General features: G+C 67.4%; 2 protein-coding genes across 3 annotated transcripts in view; one reads left to right on the top strand and one right to left on the bottom strand.

Annotated features, from left to right (window-relative positions):
* Positions 1-27: 27 nt before the first annotated feature.
* OPN1SW (opsin 1, short wave sensitive) lies at positions 28-2617 on the bottom strand. The gene is made up of 5 exons (XM_058806131.1): positions 2275-2617; positions 1544-1712; positions 1228-1393; positions 623-862; positions 28-150 (listed from the first exon to the last, which is right to left on the bottom strand). Exons 1-5 carry the CDS (start codon positions 2615-2617, stop codon positions 28-30), a joined length of 1041 nt encoding a protein of 346 aa, XP_058662114.1.
* Positions 2618-6756: 4139 nt separating this feature from the next.
* Positions 6757-21352, top strand: part of FLNC (filamin C) — a 29169-nt gene continuing 14573 nt past the window's right edge. For both annotated transcript variants that reach the window (XM_058805802.1, XM_058805803.1), the window contains exons 1-22: positions 6757-7757; positions 9520-9768; positions 10435-10532; positions 10851-11001; positions 11513-11631; positions 11763-11840; positions 11924-12086; positions 12647-12847; positions 13246-13383; positions 13714-13840; positions 14204-14340; positions 15043-15236; positions 15385-15498; positions 16025-16168; positions 16558-16681; positions 17101-17261; positions 17392-17482; positions 17674-17843; positions 18394-18511; positions 19074-19336; positions 19840-20437; positions 21042-21215. In XM_058805802.1, coding sequence (XP_058661785.1) covers positions 7421-7757; positions 9520-9768; positions 10435-10532; positions 10851-11001; positions 11513-11631; positions 11763-11840; positions 11924-12086; positions 12647-12847; positions 13246-13383; positions 13714-13840; positions 14204-14340; positions 15043-15236; positions 15385-15498; positions 16025-16168; positions 16558-16681; positions 17101-17261; positions 17392-17482; positions 17674-17843; positions 18394-18511; positions 19074-19336; positions 19840-20437; positions 21042-21215 — 3949 coding nt within the window. In that variant the 5' untranslated portion in view covers positions 6757-7420. The remainder of the gene's footprint in view (positions 7758-9519; positions 9769-10434; positions 10533-10850; positions 11002-11512; positions 11632-11762; positions 11841-11923; positions 12087-12646; positions 12848-13245; positions 13384-13713; positions 13841-14203; positions 14341-15042; positions 15237-15384; positions 15499-16024; positions 16169-16557; positions 16682-17100; positions 17262-17391; positions 17483-17673; positions 17844-18393; positions 18512-19073; positions 19337-19839; positions 20438-21041; positions 21216-21352) is intronic.

Below are 21352 nucleotides of genomic sequence, written 5' to 3' on the forward strand. Positions count from 1 at the left end.
CGGGGGCTGGGGCGGTGCCGGAGCCCCTCAGCTGGGGCCGACCTGGCTGGAGGACACGGAGGAGACCTCGGTGCGCTGGGCCGAGCTGGACACGTCGGAGTCGTCTGACATGGGCCGCCCGCACACCGTCTCCATGATGCAGGCGCGGAACTGCGGGCACACGGGTGACACGCGGTCACAGGACGGGGGACAGCTCAGCCTGGGGGTCCCACCGCTCCTGTGTCCGGCCCTGGCACTGTCCTCACACCCTCAGGTGCCACACTGGCCCCATCTCCTGTCCCTGGCGTCACGGTACCCCCAGCCGTGCAAGTGTTCCTGGATGCGCCATCCCCAGGTGTCCCTGGTCCCCCAATGTCCTCGGGCACCCCTGCATGTCCCCGCTGCCCCAATGTCCTGGGGTGTCCCCATCTTCTCTGTGTCCCCCTTGCCAATGTCGTCCCCTTATCCGAGTGTCCTGAGGCGTCCCCTCACACGGGTATTCATCCCTGGGTGTTCCCCGTGCTGGGGTCTCCCTGAGTGTCCCAGGTCCTCAGATATCCTTGGGCAGCCCTGGATGCCCCCATCACCAGGTGTCCCTGGGTGTCCCCTCCCCGTGTCTCTGTCGCGGTGTGGCTGGAGTCACCTGTTTGTTCATGAAGCAGTAGATGATGGGGTTGTAGACGCAGGAGCTCTTGGAGAAGAAGGCAGGGATGGTGACGAGGCGCAGGTCGATGCCGTGCTCGCGGTTGTTCACCATGTACATGGCCAGCGCCGCGTAGGGCACGTAGCACATGCAGAAGGAGCCCACCATGACCACGACCATGCGCGACACCTCCCGCTCCGCCTTCTGTGTCGTGGCCGACTCCTGCTGCTGTGCCGCCACCTGCCCGGGGACAGGGACGCCTCGGGCCTGCCCGGGCTGCCAGACCCCCGCCCGGCCCCTGTGCAGCCCCCTGGCCCCTGCCCATCCTCCTGCCTGTGCTCCTGCCCAGCCTTCTGTCCAAGGAACCTCCCCTGCCTTCATCCCTCCAGTCACCTCTCCCTCCCTCTTGCTCCCCATCCTGCCCTCCCTCCCTGCTCACAGTCAATTCTCCATCTCTCCATCCCTGTTCTCTCCCTCCCTCCCTCCCTCGTGTCCTCCAGCCCCTCTCCCCTCTCCATCCCTCGCTCTCAGCCCCAGGTGTGCCTGACCCCAGCGCCCTCCGTGTCCCCAGTGCCCCCCATGTCCCCTGTGCCCCCAGGACTCACGGCCCGCAGGGCGCTGAGCAGCTGGGAGTAGGAGAAGATGATGAGGGAGAGGGGGACGATGAAGCAGAAGATGAAGAGGAACCAGGTGTAGTACTCGCTCTTGTACTTGGTGCCCACGGTGTACCAGTCAGGGCCGCAGGAGCACTGCAGCCCCTCGGGGATGTACCTGCAGACCTGTGCTCAGCCCCGGCTCTGCACCGTGGGGCACACCCCGTGCCCCACAGCGCCCCATGGCACTTCAGGCACCTCAGGCACTCACCTGGCACCCCCACGGCTCCCCACCACCCCCCACCTGCCCCCCTGCCCCGTGTCCCACCTGCTCCAGCCGAAGAAGGGCGGGATGGCGACGCCGACACCGATGATCCAGGTGGCCGCCACCACCAGCAGCGCGTGGCGCGAGTTGAAGCGGAAGTTGCCGAAGGGTTTGCAGATGACGATGTAGCGCTCGAAGGCCAGGAAGGCCAAGGACCACCCTGTCACCAGCCCTGGGGGAGCAGGGCCACCAGGGCAAGGGGTCACCGCAATTCCCATAGCCCCCCAGGTCACCCCAAGTCCTACAGCCCCAGCAGAATGTGGTGATCACCCCTCCCTTCAGGCCTCAGTGGTGACCCCAGCTCCTCCGGCCACAGCAGATCACAGGGCTCAACCCTACCCATGGCCCTTACCCATTCTGCCACCTTCAGATCACAACGATCACCCCAACTCCCCAGCCCCAGAGGAACATGATGGGCACCTCCAGCTCCACCAGACCGCAGTGGTCACCCCGACTCCTATGGTCCCACCAGCCTACAGTGGTCAGCTCCTAAAGGTCCAGAAGGTCCCCCCAATGCCTGCACCCCTGCAGCTTGTGGTGGTCACCGCAACTCCTAAAGCCTTAGCAGAATGTGGTGGTCAAAGATACCCTGAGCCCTACCAGACCATGGTGGTCACCCCAAGTCCCTCAGCCCCTGCTGGAGATCACTGTGGCCCCTCTGGCTGCAGTAGCCCCAGTGGTCACTCCATCATCTCCGGCCGCAGCAGCCTGAGTGCCCCAGGGTCCCCTCGTACCTCCGGTGGCTCCTGCAAAGCCCTCAAAGGCACACATGTGCTTCCCGAAGACAAAGTATCCCTGGGAGCTGGCCACGAAGACGGTGAAGATGCAGAAGACGCAGCACATGAGGCCGCTGACGGAGATGTTCACCAGGATGTAGTTGAGCGGCTGCCGCAACTTCTTGTACTTGATGGTGACGATGAGGACGATGGCGTTCAGGGGCGTGCCCGCCACGAACACCAGCCCCATGAAGATGGTCTGCAGGTAGAAAGCCCACATGGGCGCGATGTGGTACTGGGGGCCATCCCAGGGCCCCACCGACGACTGGTTCTTGAACAGGTAGAACTCTTCCTCGTCCATGGCGGCGGTGCCGGGGGGGGGGGGCGCCCACCCCCCTGATATACCCTGCGCCCCCAAAGCCGCTTAGGGGGGATCAGGGCTCAGCCCGGCCAAACTTGGGGATTAGGGTGGGCTAAACCGGGCTCAGCCCCTAATCGGCGCCCTGAGCCGGCTCGAGCCGATTGCCGGTGCTCTGGGGGATTTGGGGGGCACGAGGGCTCTCCCCAACAGCTGGGTATGGGGAGGGGTCTCCAAGCTTGGTCCTGCTCCTCCTGGGGTGTTCAGGTGTTCCCAAGCCCGAGTCTTGGTCCCACCACAACGGCCAGAGGTCCCCGGCCTTAGTCCTGATGCCATCAGGGTCCTCCTCAGTGTGCCTCAGGGGTCCCCAGGCTCTGTCCTGGTCACCCCCAGCATGGCCAGGTGTCCCAGGGGTCCCCAGGTGTCCCCAGGGGTCCCCAGCCTTGATCCCACTCCCTCAGGATGGCCCAGCCCTGGTTGCCTTGGGGAGAGCTCAGGGTTTCCCTCGTGAGCCCCCCACCCGCTGCCCCCCACCCCACACCCCAGGGTGCCCCCCAAGTGTCTGCCCCCCCCCCCCAAAGCAATTGTCCCCAGTTCTGGGCTTGGGGGATCCCTGTGCTGGGGGGACCCCAGGTGAGGTGGGGGCAGTCTGGGGGTATCAAGGGGTGGGGGGAAGCCTGGGGGGCACTGCTGGAGGTGGGGGGGGGGGTGTCTGAGGGGGGGTGTTCATTTTGGGGTGCAGTGCCGGGGGTCACTGATGGGGAGGGGAGGGGTCACTTTGGGGGTGCGCTGCTGGGACTCAGTCCCAAAGACTCCCAGCGTTTCCTGCCCTCCCTCCCCCTGTGTCCGTCCCCAGGCCGTGGCACCCCCGGGGAACAGGAAGGATGAGCAGAAGCTGCTTAGGGGGGGATTACGGGGCCCCCCCGGGCTGGGGCGCCTATAAAGGCCGGAGCAGGGACCTCACTGTGGCACCGGGGACCCTCAGGGACGGGGGAGCTCGGTCAGGGCAGGGGGACACGTCCAGGGGGTGCTGTGCCCACCCTGGGGGTGCCCTGGGGGTCTGTCCAGCTCTGGGGCAGAGATGGGGCTGGGGGGCTCAGGGACGGGCCAGGGAGGGGTCCAGGGGAGGAACATGGGGATGGCGTGGGCTGAACCCCCAGCCCATGTTCTGCTGGGCTGTACTGGATCATGTTGGCCTGTACTGTACTGGTTTGTACTGGGCTCTACAGCTTTGTACTGGGCTGTACTGCACTGTATTGTGCCACGGGATTGTACTGTGTCCTATGGGGTTGGTACTGGGTCTGGTTATGCTGTACTAGGCTGTGCTGGGCTCAACAGGGCCATACTGAGCTGTACTGGACCGTACTGGGCCGTACTGGGCTGTACTGGGTCAGGTCAGCTCTGCGGGTGTGTACTGGGCCGTACTGGGCTGTACTGGGCCGTACTGGGCTGTACTGGGTCAGGTGAGCTCTGCGGGTGCTGTACTGGGCCATACTGGGCTGTACTGGGCCATACTGGGCTGTACTGGGCCGTACTGGGCTGTACAGGGACAGGTCAGCTCTGCTGGTGCTGTACTGGGCTGTACTGGGCTGTACTGGGCTGTACTGGGTAGGGTCAGCTCTGCGGGTGTGTACTGGGCATCCCCATGGAGGGGCACCCCCAAAAGGGTGCCACAGGGTGGGGACGCAGGGGACAGACACCCCACAGAGGGCCCCCCTGTCCCTCCCCGTCCCTCCCCATGTCCCCTGTGGGGCTGCGGTCACTGGGGCTGGGGGTGACACAGCACAGGGCCTGGGGGGCCACGGCAGAGGGAGGGCACGATGGCAACAGCCAGGCTTGGCAGGGGCTGCCCTGGGAGCTTTGGGGTGCCCAGCCCTGGAGGTGTCCCAGGCACTCCTGGAGGTGGCACTCAGGGCTCTGGGACAGGGTGGGCATTGGGCACAGCTGGGGCTCCATGGGCTGGGAGGGCTTTTCCAGCCCCAGGGATCCTGGGGCTCTGTGGGTCTGTGGGTCTGGGGTGGGGGCCCCGGAGTGGGGAAGGGGCTCGGGGGTGCTGCCGAGCAGGAGGAGGTGCTGGGTGTGGAGCTCTGGGGCTGCAGCGCCGGCACTGCCAGCCCTGCCGGGACCCCCGGCACCCACCAGGGCCCAGTGCCAACCCACCAGTGCCCACTGGTACCGGCAGCACCCACCGATACTGGGAGCACCCACTGGTACTGGGAGCACGCACCGGGTATTTCGGGTGATGATGTGTTGGGGTGCCCCCCCCATTGTGTGCCCCCCCCCCCGGGTATTTCGGGTGATGATGTGTGGGGCTGCCCCCCCCGCGCCCCCCCGGGTATTTCGGGTGCCGCTGCGTGGCTCTGACTCGGCAGGTTATTTTTAGGTGTTGGCGCAGGCGCCGCCGCGTCACCCCCCCCACGTCACCCCCCCACGTCACCCCTTGTCACCCGTTGTCACCTCGGGGTGCACCCGGCCCCCCCCCTTCCCTTGGAAGCTTCCAGGGCAGGCACCGGAACAGGGGGAACACGATACGCCCCAAATCGGCCCCCCAAGGGCCAGGTGTGGGTCACACAAGTGTCCCCCAAAGCACACACATGTGGGTCACACAAGTGTCCCCCCCGCCTCCCGAGGGTGCCTGGAATGGGGAGGGACACAAGAGAGAGTGGGGGCAGCGGGGTTCAGGGTGCACCCCAAATATGAGCGAGCCCCCTCCCCAGGCATGGGCCACTGCCATGGGGAAACTGAGGCACGGCCAGGGGGGTTGGGGGGTTCCACGGAGGGGGTGGCTCTGGGGAGGGGTCCCGGGGGCTGCCCCAGAGGGGGTCCTGGGAGGGTCTGTGGGGTCTCGGCTGTGCCCCTGGGGCTGGGGGAGAGTGTCCATGTGAGTTTTTCAGGGGTTCCCGAGGGGGAAGGGATGAGTGAGGGGGTTCCGAGGAAGTTTGGGGAGGTTTGGGGTGCGTTGTGCTGTGGGGGCTGCAGCATTGGGGTGTCTGCGGTGTTGGGGTATCAAGCACAGCTGTATCAGGATAACAGAGTGTTGGGGTGCCTGGGCTATAGGGTGCTGAGGTTTTGGGGTGTCGAGGTTGCACATATTTGGGGTTATTGGGGGTAGATCCTGGAGTTTGGCGGTGCCCAGATTTTGGGGTGACACAGTTTCGGGGGTGTTTGGATACCGGGATTTGGGGTACCAGTGTTTCATGTAGGGAGGCTGGGGTACCTGAGGGCCGAGGTTTGGGGTGCTGAGGTTTGGGGGTGCTGAAGTTTAGGCGTGCCAGTGATTCAGCCTGCAAAGCTTGGGGGTGCCAAAGTCTGGGGCAGGGGGTTCCGAGGTGCCAGAGTTTAGGAGTTGTGACACTGGACTTCAGGGAATTTGGGGAGTTTTGGGGTGTTGGGGTGCAGTGTTTGGGAGTCTGTGGATGCCGGCCTTTTGGGGTGTTTTTGTGGGTGTTTGGGCGTGCTGGTGTTTGAGGTTACAGAGGTTTTAGGGGTGTCAGAGCTTTAGGGGAGCTGATGTCTGTGCGGTTTTGGAACTGCCGGGGTTTGGGGGTTCGGGGGTGCCGGGGCTCAGGGGAGCCTTGGTCCGGGAGTGCCACAGTCGGGGGTGCGGGGATCTCGTGTTTCGGGAGGTGCCGGATCCGGGGTTCTGGGGTGCCGCAGTGCGAGGTTTGGGGGGTGCCGAGCCCGGGGGTCCGAGGTTTGGGGAGTGCCGGAGCCCGGCGGTTTTGGGGTGCCGGTGTCCGGGGGTCCGAGGTTTGGGGGGTGCCGGAGCCCGGCGGTTTTGGGGTGCCGGTGTCCGGGGGTCCGGGGTTTGGGGGGTGCCGGAGCCCGGCGGTTTTGGGGTGCCGGTGTCCGGGGGTCCGGGGTTTGGGGGTGCCGGAGCCCGGCGGTTTTGGGGTGCGGTGTCCGGGGGTCTGGCTGTGAGGCCCGGGCCGTAAATAGCGAGGGCCGGGCCCCCCACCCCGGCGGCCGGGCGGTCTTTCCGTCCCTCCGGCTCGGTCCCTCCCCGGGACGGGGCGGGCCGGGCCGGGGCAGCGCTTAAAGCCGCCGCCGCCCCCCGGCCCCGCCACTTGCCGCCGTCGCCCCTGGCCCAGGAGCGCTCCTGGGACACACCGCGAACACACCGGACCCCGCCGCTCCGGGAACTACTCGGGAACCGAGCCGGGACCCCTCCGGAACCCCCAGCCCTCCGGGAACCCGCCGGGAACCGACCCCGGCACCGGGAACTTGCACCGGGACAGAGCCAGGACACCGGCCCCGACCCCGGCTATAGGGACCCCTAGCCAGGACACCGGTACCGGGCAGCGAGCCCCTCTCGGGACAGCGGGACTGGGACGGGAGCCCGTCCTCAGGCACCCGTACTGACCCCGGGCACCGGGACCGTCCCCGGGCACCGGCACTGACCGAGGACACCGTGCCCCATTGCGGGAACCGGGACCCCATCCAGGACACAGAGACCCACCCGGACCCCTGCCCCGGAACCGGGACTGACCCGGGACGCCATCGCCCAGCCCCGGGACCCACAGCGGGCACAGCACCCAGCCAGGGCCCGACCCGGGACACCGGCCCCGATCCGGGACAGCGGCCCCAGCGCCAGCCTCGCCACCGGCACCCAGGAGCCCCACCCCGGGCACCCACAGGACCCCCACAGGACCCCGGCCCCGATTCGGGACCCGCCCCACGGTGCCAGGATCCCTCCGGGACACCGGGACTGACCCGCGACCCCCGCCCAGCGCCACAAGTGACCCAGGACTCCCCCCCGTCCACTCGGGACCCCCGTGCCCACCGAGGAGCCCCCAGCCCTGCAGGATGAACTCCACGTACGAGGCGGCGCCGGGCGAGGACCCCGAGGAGCTGCCGGCCACCGAGAAGGACCTCGCGGAGGACGCGCCCTGGAAGAAGATCCAGCAGAACACGTTCACGCGCTGGTGCAACGAGCACCTCAAGTGTGTGCAGAAGCGCATCGTGGACCTGCAGCGCGACCTGAGCGACGGGCTGCGCCTCATCGCGCTGCTCGAGGTGCTCAGCCAGAAGAAGATGGGGCGCAAGCACCACCCGCGCCCCAACTTCCGCCAGATGAAGCTGGAGAACGTCTCGGTGGCCCTCGAGTTCCTGGAGCGGGAGCACATCAAGCTCGTGTCCATTGGTGGGTGTGCAAGGGGAACGGTGTGAGGGTGGAGGGGGAATGGGCACGGTGAGTGTGCAAGGCCGGGCAGGGGTGTTGCCCTGGGCAGAGCGTGGCTGTGGGTGCAGTGAGGATGGGGCACGGTGAGCGTGCAAGGCCAATGGACAAATGAGGATGAGGAATGGGTGTGCAAGGGTGGGAGTGATGGGGGAATGGGAAATGGAGGGTGGGTGTACGAGGGCAGGGGTGGACAAGTGAGGACATGGATGAGTGTGTAAAGGGAGGGATGGATGCATGGATGGATGGATGGATGGGTGTGAATAGGGTGAGAGCGCACCGGTGGGGAATGGAGGAGTGGGAGTGGAGGATGAGTGTGCAAGGGGCACGATGGACAAATGAGGATGGGCCCGCGGGTGAGTGTGCAAAAGCAGGGCGATGGATGAATGGGAACGGAGGGTGTGTGCAAGAGTGAGGCCGAAGGGCAGATGAGAATGGGGATCAGTGTGCAAGGGGAGGGTGACGGGAGCAGGAGCGGGGCGAGTGTGCAAGAGCGGCGGAGGGATGGCAATGGCAATGGGGGTGGGCGTGCAAGGCTGGAGGCACCGGGCGGGTGTGCAGGGGTGCGTGTGGAGGGCGGTGAGGTGTGCGGGCCGGCCCGTGCCGAGCCGGGCTGTGCGGAGCCGGGCTGTGCGGAGCGGGGGGGTCCGGTCCGTGCCGAGCCGGGCTGTGCCGAGCCGAGCAGGGGGGTCCGGCCCGTGCCGAGCTGGGCTGGCCCGTGCCGAGCCGGGCTGTGCCGAGCCGAGCCGGGCCGGGCCGTGCCGCGCGGGGGGGCTGAGCTCACGCTTGGCGCGGGGCCGGGGCGCTGATCTCACGCGCGGGGGGGCCCGGCCCGGCCCGCACCCACCCCTGCCGGGCCCCAGCGCCCACCCCCAGCCGACAGCTGCGCCGTGACCCCCCCGGCACGGGCAGGGCCGGGCCCCCCCGCGCGGCCGCACCGGGGCTGCCGGAGCCCCCCCGCGCCGTCACCGCCCCTCCCACGCGCGTCCTTGTGCCCCCGGGACCCCCAGGTGTGACCCCGAGCTTTGGGCCCCCCCAGGTGTGACCCCGAGTTCTGCTTTCCCCCCCGCCAGGTGTGACCCCGAGCTTTGGGGACCCCCCCAGGTGTGACCCCGAGTTCTGAGCACCCCCCCCAGGTGCTGCTCCCCAGCTCCCGGCGGGGGGGGTTTGTCCGCCCCCTCCCACACCCCCATTTCCTCCCTGGAACGCGATCTCTCGTGGGGGAAGCGGCGGGGGAGGGTCCGCCCCGCGGGGCGGTGGGGGAGGGCCGGGATGCCTCGGGCCCCCTCCCCCCGGCCCTCCCGTGCCTCAGTTTCCCCTCGGTGGCGCTCCAGGAATCCCCGGGGCGGGCGGGGTGCGGCGCTCCCGTGCGCTCGTTGGGGGCTGCGCCCCCTCCCCAGGGCGATGCGGGGGCTCGGGGGGCTCGGGGGGCGCTGTCCTGGGCTCCTCCCTCGCTTCTGGCACGTCCCCAGGCAGGCCTTGGGATGCGGGGTCCCGTGGGGTGTCGGGGCGCCCCGGGACGGGTCTGGGGTGCGCCCCCTGTGCCGCGGGATGTCGGGGTGTCAGGGGTGCCCGTGCTGGTGCTGTGGGGTTTGGGGGTGATCCCTGAGGCTGATCCCGCGACTCTCCGGTTCCGGGGTCCCCCCGCGGGTCCCACAGGATATCGGGGTGCCCGGGGGAGTCCCGAGCGATCTCGGGGTTCAGCCGCCCCGTTTCTCCCCCGCAGACAGCAAAGCCATCGTGGACGGGAACCTGAAGCTGATCCTGGGGCTGATCTGGACCCTCATCCTGCACTACTCCATCTCGATGCCCATGTGGGAGGAGGAGGAGGACGACGAAGGGCGCCACCAGACCCCCAAGCAGCGGCTGCTGGGCTGGATCCAGCACAAGGTGCCGCAGCTGCCCATCACCAACTTCAACCGCGACTGGCGCGACGGGAAAGCGCTGGGAGCGCTGGTGGACAACTGCGCCCCGGGTGAGGAGGGGATGGGGGGCAAATGGGGGGAAAATGGGGGGACAAATGGGGGGAAAATGGAGGCAAATGAGGGGCAACTGCGCCCCGGGTGAGGAGGGGATGGGGGGAAAATGGGGGATAAATGGGGGGAAAATGGGGGGAAAATGGAGGCAAATGAGGGGCAACTGCGCCCCGGGTGAGGAGGGGATGGGGGGAAAATGGGGGCAAATGGGGGATAAATGGGGGGCAAATGAGGGACAACTGCGCCCCGAGTGAGGAGGGGATAGAGCAAATGGGGGATAAATGGGGGACAAATGGGGGAAAACTGTGCCCCGGTGAGGAGTGGGGGCAAATGGGGAACAAATGAGGAGACAAATGGGGGACAAATGGGGGGGACAACTGCACCCCGGGTGAGGAGCAGCAGCGGGGATGGGGGGACAAATGGGGTGGAGAAATGGGGGGAAACTGAGCCCCGGGTGAGGGGGGAATAGGGGATGGGGGGCAAGGGGTGGGACAGGGGGCTGCTGACAGGGGTATGGAGGGTATGGGGTGCAGGCTGGCTTGGGGGGCACTGATGGAGATACTGGGGGCAGCAGGTGCAGAAGGGGGGATCAGGACAGGGGGCAGGACGGGGGGCAGGATGGGGTCAGGACAGGGTGCGCCCCTGACCCTCCTGCCCCCCTGCAGGTCTGTGCCCAGACTGGGAGAAGTGGGACCCCAACAAGCCGGTGCAGAACGCTCGGGAGGCCATGCAGCAGGCAGACGACTGGCTGGGAGTGCCCCAGGTACGGCATGGGGGCGTGGGGGGCACTGCGGGGGTCTCCCAGGGGCGTGGGGGGGCACTGGCACTCATCCAGGTATCCTGGGGGTGTCCTTGGGGATCCACAGGGGTCCCGGGGCATCGGGGTGCCCCGTGGCACCTGTGAGTGGGGGCGTTCCCCACCACGGCAGGGAGGGTCTCAGGAGGGTGTTGGTGTTGGGGTCTCAGAGGGTCAGGCAGGTGTCGGGGTCTCTCCTGGCAGTGGGGTGCGTGGCGGGGGCTCCCCAGCAGGGTCCCCAGGGTGGGGGTGCCAGGAGGGTCTGACAGTGCTGGGTTCCCCCAGGTGATCGCCCCCGAGGAGATCGTGGACCCCAACGTGGACGAGCACTCGGTGATGACGTACCTGTCGCAGTTCCCCAAGGCCAAGCTGCGGCCGGGGGCCCCCGTGCGGCCCCGGCTCCCCGAGCCCGGCCGAGCGCGCGCCTACGGGCCCGGTACGGGGCTGGGGGCACCTGGGGGGGCTGGGGGGACTGGGGGCACCAGGGGCTGGGGACCTGGCACAGGTGGGACATGGCACACAGAAGGGGCACGGAGCCCATGCAGGGGGAGCTCAGGGGCACAGGGGGCACACGGGGAGGGTACCGGGACTGGCACAGGGGGCACACGGGGAGGGTACTGGGTGGGGGGCTGTGCAGCCCAGCACAAGAGAGTACCTGGGCCATGACAGTGAACCATGGACACCCCCAAGCCCAGGGACTCCTCTCCAGTCCTGGGGTGTCACTGTGCCCAGGGACACCTGAGGGAAGCCCCAGGGTCTCCACTCCCCACCCAGGGCTCCCCAAGAGTCCCCCTATGAGCAGGGACCCTCAAAGTCCTGCCAGGCTCACCTGCCCATACTCAGGAGACCACCATGGACCCCCTGCTGCCACCAAGGACAACCTGGGGGCCCAAAGTCCTGGGGGGTTTTGGGGTCTGGGGTCCCCCCCTGACTCCCCCCACCCGCAGGCATCGAGCCCCAGGGGAACGTGGTGCTGCGCCCTGCCCAGTTCACCGTGGAGACCCTGGAGGCGGGCGTGGGCGAGGTCCTGGTCTATGTTGAGGACCCCGAGGGACACACTGAGGAGGTACAGGGGCCTGGCCCCCCTCTGGGGGCTCCCCCAGCCTCCTTCTCTGGGAGAGCCCCCCGTGACACCCCCCAGTGCCCCAGCTCTGTGTCACCCCCCTTCCCCCCATTTTGGGGTCTCTCCCACTGCAGGCCAAGGTGGTCCCCAACAATGACAAGAAGCGAACGTACAGCGTCACCTACGTCCCCAAGGTTGGGGGGCTGCACAAGGTGAGCCCCTGGGTGTCCCCTGACCCTCTGGGTGTCCCCTGACCCCCTGGGTGTCCCCTGACGCCCTTGGTGTCACCCTGCAGGTGACAGTGCTGTTCGCGGGGCAGAACATTGACGGGAGCCCCTTTGGGGTGAATGTGGGCATGGCCCTGGGCGACGCCAGCAAGGTCACGGCGCGGGGCCCCGGCCTGGAGCCCGTGGGCAACGTGGCCAACAAGGCCACCTACTTCGACATCTACACTGCAGGTGGGGCACTGGGGCTCTGGGGACGTGTCCCTGGCATGGCCAGGAGAATGGGGACGTGCCTTCATGGTGGCACGGCCATGGTGTGACCCAGAGACTTTGAGGACGTGTCCTTGTGGTGCTGTGGCTGTGACATGGCACGCTGGCACTGTCCATGTCCTCATGGTGACACGGGGTGCCTGGTGGCTCTGGGCGTGTGTCCCTGGAGTGGTAGGGCCGTGGCATGATCTCATGGTGGCTTGGGGACACCTCCTTCTCATTCCAGCATGGCCAGGTGGCTCTGGGGAAGTGTCCTCAAGGTGGCCTCGATGTAGCATGACCTGGTGGCTCTGGGGCCACACCTTCATGGTGACATGGCCATGCGGTGGTCTAATGGTGGGTGGCAGGGCCATGGCATGGCAAGTGGCACCAAGACTGTGTCCTCCTTGTGCCGTGGCCATGGGTGGTCTGGTGGCCGTGGGGCCATGTCAGGGTGACAGGGCCATGGGACGGCTGGTGACTCTGGGGACACATCCCCACGGTGGCCTGGCTATGGCACTGAGCGCGTGTCCTGGCGACGGCAGGGGCTGGCTCGGGCGATGTGGGGGTGGTGATCACGGACCCCCAGGGCCGACGGGACACCGTGGAGGTGATGCTGGAGGACAAGGGGGACAACGTGTTCCGCTGCACCTACCGGCCCGTCCTCGAAGGGCCACACACCATCTGTGTCACCTACGCCGGTGCCCAGGTCCCCAGGAGCCCCTTCACTGTCAACGTGGCTGAAGGTGAGGCTCCCTCCTGGGTCCCCACGTGGCTCCAGAAACATCTGTGGCCACTGTAGCTATGACAATGATAACTATCAGCGGCTCCACTTCACCCAGCTGTGACCACGGTGGCCCCAGGGCACTCGGTGGTGACCGTAGTGGCCCCAGGGCACGCAGTGGTGACCGTGGTGGTCCATGACACCAATAAGTGACCACGGGTGCACCATGGTCCCCTCACACTCCCCAGGGTGTCCCTCTGGCACCCCTGTCCCCAGGGGTTGGTTCCTTGTGTCCCTGAGGACACCGTGGCACTCCCCTGTCCCCATGTGCCGCTCCCCACCCTGGGACACCCCCGTCCCTGTCCCTGGGGGCTCCCCAGGGTCCCCCTGGCTCCTGGAGGTGCTAACGGCAGTTTGCAGCCTGCACCCCCTCGGCGGTCCGGGCCACGGGCAGGGGGCTGCAGCCACGGGGGGTCCGAGTGCAGGACGTGGCTGACTTCAAGGTGCTGACACGGGGCGCGGGCAGCGGGGACCTGCGGGTGACACTGCGGGGACCAGGTACGTGCCACGTGTGGGAGCATGGGGCTGGCATGCTGGGGGCACTGTGTGTGTGGGCACTGGGGACCTGCGGGTGACACTGCGGGGACCAGGTACACCGTGGGGGTGGCCATGGGGAGGGGGGTGCGTGGGTGGGGGTCCCGTGAGGTGGTCCATGGAGGCTGGATGGTTGGAGGCCATCCTGGGGTTGACCATGGGTTGGGGTGCCCTGGGGCGGGTGCATGGGCAGGGGTCCCGTGAGGCTGCCATGGAGGTGGGGTGGTTGGGGTGCCGTGGGAGGTGCATGCCTGGGGTGCCCTGGGGCGGGTGCCCATCTGACCCGTCCCACAGGGGGCACGGAGGAGCCGGTGACGGTGCGGGACGTCGGTGACGGCGTCTACGAGTGCGAGTACGTGCCGCGGGTGCCCGGCACGTACCAGGTGTCCATCACCTGGGGTGGCTACGCCATCCCCCGCAGGTCAGTGCCTGGCTCGGGGGCAGGGAGGGGGTGGGCTTGTGCGGAATGGGGGGCGGGGGCATGGACAAACCCGCCCCTCACTGCCCCGCCACCCTCCCAGCCCATCTGAGATGCGGGTGTGCCCCTGGGGTGGGGGTCTGGGGAATGTGGGCTGGGTGGGGGGTACAAGCCCTCCCTCATCTGCCCACGCCAATTTGCGGTGCAGGTGTCCCCGCAGGGGTGGGACGTATCTGGGGGGACTGGGGGGTGCAGGTGTAGTGTGATCCCCTCTCTCCCATGGCCCCCAGCCCGACGTGCAGGTGTGTGAGGGGATGTACAGGTGTGTCACAGCCCCCTCACACCTGCCTGTCCCTGTGCCCCCAGCCCATTCGAGGTGCAGGTGTCCCCCCAGCCGGGCACGCAGAAGGTCCGGGCCTGGGGGCCGGGGCTCGAGGGCGGCGTCGTGGGGCGCCCTGCAGACTTCGTGGTCGAGGCCGTCGGCACTGAAGTGGGGACCCTCGGTGAGCAGGGGGGTGTACAGGTGGGGGGCACTGCGGTGGGGACCCTCGGTGAGCAGGGGGGTGTACAGGTGGGGGGCACTGCGGTGGGGACCCTCGGTGAGCAAGTGTACAGGTGGGGGGCACTGTGGTGGGGACCCTCGGTGAGCCCTGAAGGGGGGGACATGGGGACAGGGTTGGAGCACCGTGGTGGGGACATGGGGACAGGGCTGGAGGTTCTGTGGTGGGAACAGGGTGGGGGCTATGTGGTGGGGTGACACCCTGTTGGGGACAGAATGGGGGGCACCATGGGCAGCGTGGCACTGTGGGGGTGTCACTATGGTGGGGTCCAGGGCATGGAGTGTGTGAAAACCCATTGGGGACACGGGGACAGGCTGGAGGATGGGCACCATAGTGGGGGCCCCCAGTGCTGTGGGGACAGAGGCGTGCAGAGGTGGTGACATGGGGCAGGTTGGGGGTGGCCCCAGAGGTGTCAGGGGGACACGGGTGGTGCCACACTGGGGGGACATGGTCACAGAGAGGGGACAATGGTCTGGGGGTCCCCACTGCGGGGGGACATAAAGACATGTTAGGTGTCACCCTGCTGGGGGCATGGGCACAGGGGGTGAGGATGAGCTCTGGGGTGGTGGCACAGGCGCAGGGGGTGAGGACGAGCTCCAGGGGTGGTGGCACAGGCGCAGGTGACAGTGTCTGCGGTGTCCCCAGGGTTCTCCATCGAGGGCCCGTCCCAGGCGCGCATCGAGTGCGATGACAAGGGCGATGGCTCGTGCGACGTGCGCTACTGGCCCACAGAGCCAGGGCTGTACGCTGTGCACGTGGTGTGCGACGACGAGGACATCCGGGACAGCCCCTTCATGGCTGACATCCGTCCCGCTCCCCCTGACTCCTGGCCCGACAAGGTGCTGCGACCCACGGCAACCCACGGATCCTAGGGTGCCCTTGTGCTCCACAGTGCCCTGCTGTGCCCCACTGCGCCCCACTGCGCCTCACCTGTGGGTGCTGGGGGTGCCAGCACCCCACTGCATCCTTCCAACCCCCTCTCCATAGGTGAAGGCCTTCGGGCCGGGGCTGGAGCCCACTGGCTGCATCGTGGATCGCCCGGCCGAGTTCACCATCGACGCCCGTGGTGCTGGCAAGGGGCCCCTCAAGCTCTATGCACAGGTGGGAGCTCCAGGGGCTGCTGGGTGGCATTGGGTGGTGTTGGGTGGCATTGGGTGGTGTTGAACACCTTTGGGTACTGTTGAACAACGCTGGGTTCCATTTAGTGTTGTTGGGCACCTAGAGCACTATTGGGTGCTCTTGGGCACCCTTGGGTGTCATTGGCCAATGCTGAGAGCCATTGGGCACCCTTGGGAGCCATTGGCCAGTGCTTAGTGGCATTGGGCACCCTTGGGAGCCATTGGCCAACGCTGAGTGCTGTTGGGCACCATTGGGTGCCATTGGCCAACACTGAGTGCCATTGGGCACCCTTGGGAGCCATTGGGCAGTGCTTAGTGCCATTGGGCACCCTTGGGTGCCCTTGGCCAATGCTGAGTGCCATTGGGCACCCTTGGGTGCCACACTGAGTGCCGTTGGGCACCCTTGGGTGCCATTGGCCAACGCTGAGTGCCGTTGGGCACCATTGGGTGCCATTGGGTGCCACACTGAGTGCCATTGGGCTCCCTCACCTCCCCCATGCTGCTCACAGGACGCCGAAGGCTTCCCCATTGACATCAAGGTGAAGGACAACGGTGATGGCACCTTCCACTGTGTCTACGTGCCCACCAAGGCCATGAAGCACACAGTCATCGTCGCCTGGGGGGGCGTCAACACCCCCAACAGCCCCTTCCGTGTGGGTGTCATGGGGGCCCGTGGGTGCAGGGATGGCCGTGGGGGTCCCTTGAGGTGTCGAGAGGGGGTGTCAGTCATGGAGGGTGTTACGGTGTCAGCTGTGGGGCATGGGAGTCCCGTGGGGCTGGGGGCCTGGGTGGGACTGGAGGCCCATGCGGTGGTGATGTGGAGGGAAATGGGGGTCCCATGGGGTGCTGGGCGTGGGGATGGAGGTCCCAGACCTATAGAGTGCTGGGGTCGGGCTGGGGGTCCCATGGAGTGCTGGGGAAGGGAGTCTGGAGGGGTTGGATGGAGGCAGGGTGCCATGGTGGGGTTGGAGGTCCCAGTCCCATGGGGTGTCAGGGGAAGAGGGGTCTGTGCCCCCCCCCATGAGACACTGTGGGCCCGCAGGTGAGCGTGGGTGAGGGCAGCCACCCCAGCAGGGTGAAGGTGCACGGGCCGGGTGTGGAGAAGACGGGGCTGAAGGCCAACGAACCCACCTACTTCACCGTGGACTGCAGTGAGGCTGGACAGGGTGGGTGCAACGGCGGGGGCACCCTGGGAACTCCTCTGGGCATGAGCCTTGTGTCCCTGGCCCAGCACCCCTGGCCCAGCACCCCTGGCCCAGCACCATTTCTGCCAGTCCTGCTCCATCATTCCTGGATCAAGGGTCCTTCATTCTGGGCCCATCAGTTCTGGTCCTGGTCCTACATCCGTGGTCCTGGTCCTACATCCGTGATCCTGGTCCATTGTCCCTGCTCCTGGTCCAGGATTCCTGGGCCTGCATCCTTGACCCTGCACCTGCATCCCTGGTCCGTTATCTCTGATACTGGTCCGTCAGTCCTGGCCCTGTCCATCACCTCCAGCCCTGATCCTGCCCCCTGCCCCATCTGCCCGGTCCCACTCCTTGGTGTCCCCCTGGGAGCGGGGGCCACTGACCCGGGCACCCCACAGGTGACGTCAGCATTGGCATCAAGTGTGCCCCAGGCGTGGTGGGGCCGCTGGAGGCCGACATCGACTTTGACATCATCAAGAACGACAACGACACCTTCACAGTCAAGTACACGGCGCCGGGCGCGGGGCTCTACACCATCATGGTGCTCTTTGCCAACCAGGTCAGGGCCTGGCACTGCCCCACGGCCCCTGGGTCCGTCCCGCACTCTGTGGGTGCCCCCAGGCACCAGGGCTGTGATGCCCGCACTCTGTGGTGCCCCCGTGTCACTGTGCCCTGGTCTTGGTCCCCAGGAGATTCCCTCCAGCCCTTTCCGCATCAAGGTGGATCCATCCCACGATGCCAGCAAGGTCAAAGCTGAGGGACCCGGGCTCAGCCGGACAGGTGAGGGTGGGGGACATGGGGTGAGGGCGATGGGTGCTGTGGGGCAGAGACTGTGAGTGCTGTGGGTCCCATGGGGCTGAGACGGGGGGCAGGGGTGGAGGTGGGGACCCCCACCCACCTTTGGGTGCTGTGGGGCAGGGACTGTGGGTCCCATGGGTCCCGCAGTGACCTGACCCAATGCTGCGCTGCAGGGGTGGAGGTGGGGACCCCCACCCATTTCCGCGTGCAGACGCGGGGCGCGGGCAAGGCCCCCCTGGACGTGCGGTTCGTGGGCTCGGGGCCGGGCCCGGCGGTTGCTGACTTCGAGGTCATCGACAACCACGACTATTCCTACACGGTCAAGTACACCCCGCTGCAGCAGGTGCGTGCTGGGGGCGCTGGGACATCCCACGGAGGCACCCCAAACCACAGGGTCACCCCTGGGGGAGTGTATGGCCAACACACAGGGGCTCCCTGGGGCAATGCCCAACCACAGGGGTACCCAAGAGGGGCCCCCTCACCCACACCCCATCCCCTGGGCTCCCCCAAAGACACCCCCCCATAGAGCCCAGTGCGTAGGGGCACCCCATGAGCCCCCCCCTCCCCACAGGCACCCCCAGCTCCTGGGAAACCCACCCCTATGAACCCCTCCATTGCCATGGACACCCCCCTCTGTGGCACCTCCTGGGGCAGCTGCAGCGCCACATGTGTGCCTGTCAACCCACAGCACCCCCAGGTCCATGGATTCCCCATCCCTGGAATTTGCCCTCCCCAGCAGCCGTGGGTGACCCTCAGCCCCGCTCAGCCTCATGGCTGTGTGTCCCCTGGCACCCCCTTGGAACCCCCCAGCACTGGGTGCCTGCCCTCTGCCCCATGGCTGGGCGCTGTGTGGGGGTCCCCTGGCACACCCTGAAGCAGAGTTGTTCCTGCAGGGCCCCCTGTCCGTGGTGGTCACCTATGGGGGGGACCCCATCCCCAAGAGCCCCTTCCCCGTCACTGTGGCTCCCCCCCTGCAGCTGGGCAAGGTCAAGGTGCAGGGCCTCAACAGCAGTGAGTGCAGCGCTGGGGAATGGTGGGGGGACCCCAGGGAGGGGACCCTGAATGTGCTGGGGGAGGTGGGGGCGGGCCCTGGAAGGGACCCCTGAGCACTGGGGGCACCCTGGGGGAAGAAGAGACCTTGGGGGGACACCTGGGGGCAGGATCAGCCTGGGGGCACTCTGAGTGTGGGGTCAGCATGGGGTGAGGGCACATGGGGCACAGACACTGCATATGGGGGTACCTGGGTGGGGGACACACCCTGGTTATGGGGTGTAGCTTGAGGGCCCCAAGGGTGGGTTGGGGGGCACCCTAGCAGGAGAGGTTTGGGACAGCCTGTGCATGGGAGCAACCAGGATATGGGGGACAGATATGGGTGGGGGCATGGGGGGGACACACCCTGTGGGGAAGCAATTCCCTGGATATGGGGGACACCCTTGGGTGGAGGGGACACACCCTGGGACAGACACGCACTCTCTGCCCTGGATCTGGGGGACACATCTGGGCATGGGGTTCTCCGTAGGTCTGGGGGCACCCCAGGGTGTGGGTGCCGCTCTGACCCCCCACTCTTCCGCAGAGGCAGAGGTGGGGCAGGTGCAGGAGTTCCAGGTGGAGGCGCAGGGCGCAGGAGGCCAGGGCCAGCTGGAGGTGAAGGTGACGGGCCCCTCGCGGCGCCCCGTGCCCTGCACAGTGGGGCCTGCCCCCCCCGGGGGCCCCCACCCCGTCACCTTCACGCCCTCCGAGGAGGGGCCCCACCGCGTCGAGGTCACCTACGACGGGCACCCGGTGCCAGGCAGCCCCTTCCCTGTGGAGGCTCTGCTGCCCCCTGACCCCTCCAAGGTGAGCCTGGCACACGCGTGTGCCACAGGGGTGTGTGTCACAGGTGTGTGTGTGTCACAGGGGTGTGTGTGTCCCAGCCCCTCTGTGTCCCAGCCCCTGTTTGTCCCTCTGCCCTCCTGACCCCCGTGTGCTGCTCACAAGCCCCAAATGTGCCTATACCCCCTTAACCCCTGCATGTCCCTCTTGACCCCACATGTTCCTGTGCGAGCAGGTGGTGGCCTCGGGGCTGGGGCTGCAGGGCAGTCACACGGGGGTCCACTGACCCCTACCTGTCCCTGTGTCCCCCTGACCCCTACGTGTCCCTCTGTCCCCTTGACCTCCTCCTGTCCCTGAGTGCCCCTTGCCCTTCCCCGTCCCTGTGTCCCCCTGACCCCATGTGTCCCTGTGTCCCCCTTGATCTCCCCCTGTCCCTGTGTTCCCCTGACCCCTATGTGTCCCTGTGTCCCCTTTGCCCTCCCCCTGCCCCTGTGTCCCCCTGACCCCGTGTGTCCCTGTGCCCACAGGTGGTGGCCTCGGGGCCGGGGCTGAAGGGCGGCCGTGTTGGGGTGCCAGCGCCGTTCTCCATTGCCACGCAGGGCGCGGGCAGTGGGGGGCTGGGGCTGACAGTGGAGGGGCCCTGCGAGGCCAAGATCGAGTGCCAGGACAACGGGGACGGCTCGTGCGCCGTGTCCTACCTGCCCACGGCGCCCGGGGAGTACCACATCAACATCCTGTTCGCCGGGCGCCACATCCCGGGCAGCCCCTTCACGGCCGCGGTCACGGCGCCCTTCGACCCGGCCAAGGTGACGGCCTCGGGGCCGGGGCTGGAGCGCGGCCGCGCCGGCGAGGCCGCCGTGTTTTCCGTGGACTGCTCCCAGGCCGGCGAGGCCGAGCTCACCATCGAGATCCGCTCCGAGGCCGGCGTCAAGGCCGAGGTGCTGGTGCAGAACAACCGCGACGGCACCTATGCCATCACCTACACCCCGGCCTGCGCCGGCGCCTACACCATCACCATCAACTACGGCGGCCTCCCGGTGCCCAACTGCCCCGTGCGCGTCACCGTGGACCCCGCCGTGGACACCAGCAGCATCAAGGTCTACGGCAAAGGCGTGGAGCCACGAGGTGAGCCAGGGGCCGCGCACCGTGACGCCTCCTTCCCTTGGGCGGGGGTCTCCTCTCGTCCCTGTGGGCATCTCCTCCTCCTGGGTACCCCTGTGGACACCACCACAGGCATCTCCCCTCTATGAGCATCCCCATGGGCACCCCATCCCCGTGGGTATTCCCTCTCTGTGGACATCCCCGCTCACAGGCATTCCAGCCCCATGGGCACCCCATGGACAGCTCTTCTCACGTGGGTTTCTGGGCACCCTCTAGACATCCCTCCATGGGCACCTGCCCCTTGCATGGACAACCCCGTCACTGTGGACACTCCCATGGACACCAACATCTCCTCCCCATGGGCATCCGCTCTAATGGGGGCTCTCCTGGGCACCCCACAGGCGTCTCTCCTCCCCCTGTCCCCCTTGCCACCACCACGACTCAGGGTCCCTGTGGTTTTCCCCTCATTCCTGGGGGGAAGTTCTGGGGATGCAGGAGGTGTGGAGTGGGACCCCAAAGGGTGTGCCAGTTGCCCCCTGAGGCCCCTGTGTGCTGAGGGGGCTCTCAGAGGCTGCTGTAAGGGACCCTCAGGTGAGCTCTGGGCCCCCTGACCCCCTGTGCCCCTCAGGAGTGCTGCGGGAGGTGGGCACTGAGTTCACGGTGGATGCACGGGCTCTGGCCCCCACCGGGGGACCCCACGTCCGGGCGCGGGTGCTGAACCCCTCAGGGACCCCCATCGACACCTTCGTCACCGACCTCGGCGATGGCACCTACCGTGTGGAGTACACACCCTTCGAGGAGGGTGAGGGACCCCCACAGCCCCCCCTGGGACCCCCAACACCCCCAGAGACCCCCAGACCCTACTGGAGAGCACAGACATCCCCAGGGGACCCCTGGGAACCTCAGGGACCATGAGCTCCCCCAGGGTCTCTGCTCCTA

The sequence above is a fragment of the Ammospiza caudacuta genome, chromosome 5 (genome assembly GCF_027887145.1).
Source record: "Ammospiza caudacuta isolate bAmmCau1 chromosome 5, bAmmCau1.pri, whole genome shotgun sequence".
NCBI classification, from domain to species: domain Eukaryota; kingdom Metazoa; phylum Chordata; class Aves; order Passeriformes; family Passerellidae; genus Ammospiza; species Ammospiza caudacuta.

What these genes read in the sequence shown, in the direction of transcription:
- OPN1SW (XM_058806131.1), bottom strand. Translation starts at nt 2,617, where the DNA reads ATGGACGAGGAAGAGTTCTACCTGTTCAAGAACCAGTCGTCGGTGGGG. An exon ending in TGCTCAGCGCCCTGCGGGCC is followed by an intron (nt 863 to 1,227) that starts GTGAGTCCTGGG and finishes GTCCCCGGGCAG; the next exon opens with GTGGCGGCACAGCAGCAGGA. An exon ending in ACTGCTTCATGAACAAACAG is followed by an intron (nt 151 to 622) that starts GTGACTCCAGCC and finishes GTGTGCCCGCAG; the next exon opens with TTCCGCGCCTGCATCATGGA.